General features: G+C 39.4%; 1 protein-coding gene across 1 annotated transcript in view; it reads right to left on the reverse strand.

Moving 5' to 3' along the window:
• Window positions 1-4,728: 4,728 nt before the first annotated feature.
• The window catches only part of LOC145418687 (uncharacterized), an 11,891-nt gene continuing 10,740 nt past the window's right edge, over window positions 4,729-5,879 (reverse strand). The window contains exon 3 of the mRNA XM_080287027.1: window positions 4,729-4,931. Coding sequence (XP_080143153.1) covers window positions 4,729-4,931 — 203 coding nt within the window. The remainder of the gene's footprint in view (window positions 4,932-5,879) is intronic.

Consider the following 5,879-nt stretch of genomic DNA (forward strand, 5'->3'; position numbering starts at 1 on the left):
GTGTTGTTGTGAGGCTTGGTGTTGATTCAAAGCATTCTGTTATTTTGAAGCACAGTGTTTTAAAACCTTATGATGTTATGAAGCATTATGTTGATTTGAAGTGTTGTTTCAGCTTATAGTGTCTCAAAGGATGCTCCCTCCCCCCGCCGTCAAATTTAAGTTGTTCAAGCATACGTGAATCATGTGGACATGCCAAAATATTTAAGTCGCCGGAATAATATGCTCAAGAATGAGTAGTGGTTCAGTTTGTGTGGAGTATCAGATTACGAGTTGTCTTTTGTCGATACTTTGATCATCTATCTTCCAGCAATACGTCCTTCTTCTGACTGAACACAGTACTTTAAAAGGCATTCTGTAAAGCAACCTCAAGAGATAAAAACCACTCTTAACAACAGTCATAATCATCATCAGCATCCTCACCCACAAATAAATGGGACAATATATTATCATGAACATCATCATCAGCATCCTAACCCACAAATAAATGGGACAATATATCATCATGAACATCATCAATCTAACCCTCTTATAAATGGGAAAATATATATTCATCATCGTAACCCACTAGTAAATGGGACAGTATAAAAGGAAATATCTACCTCACTCTCGTAACGGTGAAAGGGGGCGCGGTAGCACAGTGGTAGCGCGCCGGACTCGTAATCGGGGGATTGCGAGTTCGAGCCTCGCCCGGGCTGCCGTGCCGGGAGTGGTAGCTCGCTCCTGTAACCCTAGCGGGGCTATATAGTCCAATACAGGGCTTAGCTCGGGGGAACTCCATTTCTCCCATTTTTCGTAACGGTGAAAGGACACGAACCTGGGCCTCTAACAACCCCTTATGGCACTCAAACTCATGAAGCAAAAGACTGGCTTACATGATCAGTTTTGAAATGAGGTGTTGTTTCGAAGTGTGGCGTTGCTTTGAAGTGTGACATTGCTTTAAAGTGTGGTGTTGCATTGAAATTATGTGTTGGTTTAGAGCGTGGTGCTGTTTTGAAGTGTGGTGCTTCGAAGCATGGTGTTGATTCGAACAGTTGTATTTCAAACCACAATGTTGCTTTAAAGCTTGTTTCAAAGTGATGTCTTGAAGAATGACACTTTTTTTCTTAGCTGTGGTGCTGAAGTGACTGTCTGCATTAATGGTGTTGTCGAAATACTTATCCCTCTGACTATCCCAGTCAAAGAGAAATGGTTGTTAGCTTCCCCAACACAATCAGATATCACAGTGGTGTTTCCAAGTGGTGCTGTTTTCTTGATTTTTTTTTTTTTTTTTTTTAGTGCTGAAGTGACACTCTGTAGTAGATGGTCTTGTCAAATTACTCACCCCTCTAACTACCCCATTAAATCAGAATGACCCAGATTTCAAACAATCATCAGTGGCAACGATTCAACACCTTACTTCAATACTGATCGTGTAAGCAGCCGTAAAAAGGTGAATACACTCCACATGTGCCAGAAATACTGAAAAAGATTTTCAGTAAAGTCCAAGTCAAGTAACCCTACCTAATAATTCTGGAGAGCAGCAGCCCAACACACTATAATTCTTTCCTTTTTCATTTTTTTCTTTTCTTTCCTTTTTTCTAGCACAAATATTTTCCTGTCAAACATCTGAATTCGTTACATGCATTCACAGACGTGCAATAAATTTCCTGCCATAACTAAGACTAGTTATACAGGAACTACAAAGAGAACGAGTAACTGAATATTTCCAAGCTTATCATCCTACAGTTACAAATCTTAGGTCCCTGTCCATCCATCTATAACCTGCTACTCAGAGATTTTTTTTTTTTTTTACCTCTCATTACAAAGTAGTTTTTTTTATCTTTCTTGCTGCCTCCAGACGATTTTTTCAGTTCTGGAAAAAAGGCCTCTCGTACTGAAGGGGTTTATTTACTCTACCTTACCCCTACGGTGGAAAAAAGGGTAAGGATGTATAAAAGCTTCTGGAAATGGCAAGACTGAAATGAAAAAAATAATCGTTCTCCAGTTCTCAATGGACGCCCGAATTCTCTCTCTCTCTCTCTCTCTCTCTCTCGCTACCTTCAGACGGTTTTGAGCCAAGGAGGAAATTTATTGCAGTTTTTCAGAAATAGTGAAAGGAACAATATACTGTATTCAACTCCTTAATTCACCTCAGGTATATGTTTTTAATTTACTTTACATGAGTAGGTGGTAGGAAAATAGTGTTACGGACCTGTATCCATTCCATTGCGCTTCTTCGTGGCTAGCAAGATATTTTAGAGACTAGGACGGTTCTACGGCTCTACATCCTTTCTATAGCTCTTCTTCGTGCCTAGCATCATATTCTAGTGGTATTCTAATCCACATCTCAGGATTCAAGATGGAAGGACGGCAATTTTTGAAGTCAGGTTAGGGGGAAAGGAGTATAGAAGAGTTGAATAAAACAGTCTGGAGACAGCAAGAATATACAGGGCATCGGGGTGAAGGGGTATCAATCTCACTTCACTCCTGTCATGTCTCTTCCCTCACTTCAATTATTCCTAATTTTTGCTGACACTTATTTTCTTCACAAATTTTTACTCGTGTTGTTTTTTTCCTTTTTTTTTTTTTTTTGGTGGTGGTGGGGGGGAATTGCTAATATAATTTCGCTTCCCTAACATCCTTTCACTTTATACACCTCGCCTCAAGCCTTTCCTCCCCTCACCTCACTTTATTACACTTTATTTCACTTTATATTTTTTTTATTCACTTCATATCACTTCCCTTAGCTTCCTGTCACTACATCTCAAGCCCAGTCTCCCGTCACCTCACTTCTGTACACTTCATTTCACCTCATTCAGCCTATAGACACTTCATCTCAGAACTTCTTTCCACTTCCCTACCCTTCTCTCCTTTTATTCACTCATCTTTAAACTTCCCCTCACTTCACCCTCTTCGTCTTAAACTACCCATCTCATGCTTCAGTCTCTTCGTATTACTTACTATTCTTTCAAACCTGGAACTTCATGTTACTTCACTCATCTTCATTCATTTTCAACTTCTCACTTTACCTTACTCATCCCAGCTAACTTCATCCCTCACTCTCTGTGCCTCTGTATTTTCAGATTTTCCTTTCTCTCAAACTCACAAGCATTTCTCACATCAATTAGCTCTCTCATCTCATTTTACTCATCTCACGCCAAGCTTTATTTCATCTCAGCTCACTCTATGCTCAGTGTTTCCAGCCATTAACGTACAGAGCTTCCTGATTTGATATTGTTCTTTTTTTCTTACTGAGTAATACATTTAAATTTACACATTGATTTGCCTAGTTCCAATTACTTTCGTTTTTTCTTTTTTTTTTCCAGTTTTCAGACTCTGCATATATCATTTTACTCATAAGCTGTCATATTTCCAAACTTTATGGTATATTCTTTTTCACTCTAAAATAGGATACATCTCGCATTAATTCACTCATCGGCTTTTAGATATTCAATTTCATATTCTTTCGGATTTTTCAACTATATTGAACATTACTTACTCAATTTATTTCAACTGAAACTTCATCTATGGTTCCAAGACTTTAGATTTCAATGCTCCTTTTTTCTCTCTCTTTTTCACAGGCTATCTTATATCAATTTCTTCACTCAGCTAACTCACTGGTTAACTCTCACGTTTTCTAACATTCCAGTATTTCAGTTCCTTCTATGCTCTAATTACTAAGCTCGTCTAACTTAACTTTCCTCAGCATATCTCCATTCTCCTTTCAATTCAGTTCATTTCACCTTTTTTATCCAATAATCTGGTCTTCATCTTTCCACAGTTTGACATTCTTCTATAATTTTAGTTCACAAACGATCCCACTTTTCTCAGCCTACATCTCGTCTCACTGCAGCTCACTTCTGCTCTCTACTTCACAGCTCCAGTAGTTGTAATGCTTCCAAATATCCAAATTTTCCAGATTTTTGCGTTGACCTTGAATTCTAACCAACAGACGATCTCACTTTTCTCAGCTCATCTCAGATCTCTTCTCACCTCGGCTCACTTCTCTCTGATACATTTTTTCAGTTGTTGTAAGGCATTCTTCACTCATATCAAATCTCTTCTCACAAGGCTAACTTGGCTCATCTCATCTCAAATATCATCTCTTCTTGGCTCACTTCACTAACTCTCTCTCTCTCTCTTTCTCTCTTCCATAGTTGCAATTGTAAAGCTTCCCAGTTCCTCCCTTTATTATTCCTTCCCAATTCCTCGCTTTTTCTCTCTATTTTTCCCTCCCAGTGTATCTATTTTTCCTTGTTCCATTCTTTATTTTTCCTTGCCAGTTCCTGTTTATTTTCCTTCCCAATACCTTTCTTTATTTTTTTCTCTATTTTCCTTCCCAATTCCTCTCTCTACTTCTAGTTCCCAAATACTTGGGCGGGCAGTCTTTTTCAGAAGGGTTTTGGAAAGATTAAGTTCTCTTATACAGAGAGAGAGAGATGCCAGGGGAAGAAAGAAAGAAAGAAGTCGTAAAGAAAAAGAGAAACAGGAAAGGCTTAGAGAAAACGAGAGGCTAAAATACAAGTGAGGAAGTTACATTAGGGAGTGACTCGTGTATATCCCAGATGGAACTACCTCTAGGGAGGAAAAAGACCAAGAAGGAGAGAAAAAAAAAACGGAAAAGAGAAACAGGAAAACACATGAAGAAGGAGGGAAAGAAAAAGGATAGTCACAGCTTAAAAAAAAAAAAAAAAAAAAAAAAAAGAGAGATAATGAAAAGGAAAATGGAGAAGTTAACATCAGGGGGACTCAGGTAGACCCCAGACAGAGGACCGCCGCTAGAGATACCGCCACTAGTAGCCCCGTCCACCGTAGACTAGAGGCTGAGTTGCAGTAGGAGAAGTCACAGGAGCAGACCCGGCGGATGAGGACCCGGGTGGTGTAGGTCTCGCACGTGTTGGTCATGATGGTGTCGTTGGTGGCGCAGTTTCGGTGGAAGCTCTCGATCTCCCCTGGGGATAAAAGGAGAGGGGTAGATTATAGGGAGGACTCCTAGCACCTCTTCCTTAGAGATTTATTTTGCATATTGCGCTTTTAATATTTGCTGGCATGCTTTTTTACCTCGTTTTAATATGGATTGCAGCAAATATGAGAATCATGAGTGCCATGCATGGAATAAATCGGTTAGGAAAAGGTGTTAAAAATTGCCAAAACAGCTTAAATAAGATCTGTGGACCACACAGACGATTGTATTCCTTTTAGGTGGTCCGGGCTTAATATTACAAGAGAGAGAGAGAGAAAGAGAGAGAGAGAGAGAGAGAGAGGAGACAAGGGAGACAGAAATAGGAAGAGAGAGCTAGCTACTCTCTCAGCATTAATCTCACAGTCTCATATTCACATATCAGTAAAGTGAAGAGAGAGAGAGAGAGAGAGAGAGAGAGAGAGAGAGAGAGAGAGAGAGAGAGAGAGAGAGAGAGACTCAGCATGCATAGGTAATGTGCTGCCAATCTGCATGAACAACACTTTGCCTGAATAATCAAAGGGAGAAAATCACTGAAGGTTTGGTCAGTAATTTATTTGCTGAACTAACGTTATTATTACTTTGTTGTCAGTATTTCATTTATATATTTAATTTATCTCTTTATCTTTTCTTTATCTCTTTTTATTACAATTACTTTATAGGAGTTTACTTTAGAGCTACTTATAAAAATGTTCTTTAGAAATTCGTCGGATTTGTATTATCTACCTATTCTATCTATAGCCAGACGCCTTATTCCCGTAAAGGGTGGCCACAGACAAATCGCCTCCATGCCGCCCTCTCCTCTGCCATTACGCTGCCCTCCCCTCAACTCACACATCCCCTCTCTCATATACCTCTCCACTCCATCTCATCCTCGGTCTACTCTTTACTCTATATTTCACTCCTCTCTCTCTCTCTCTCTCTCTCTCTCTCTCTCTCT

This window comes from Coenobita brevimanus, chromosome 116, assembly GCF_032717465.1.
Source record: "Coenobita brevimanus isolate Jiangsu-jjx chromosome 116, ASM3271746v2, whole genome shotgun sequence".
In the NCBI taxonomy this organism is placed as follows: domain Eukaryota; kingdom Metazoa; phylum Arthropoda; class Malacostraca; order Decapoda; family Coenobitidae; genus Coenobita; species Coenobita brevimanus.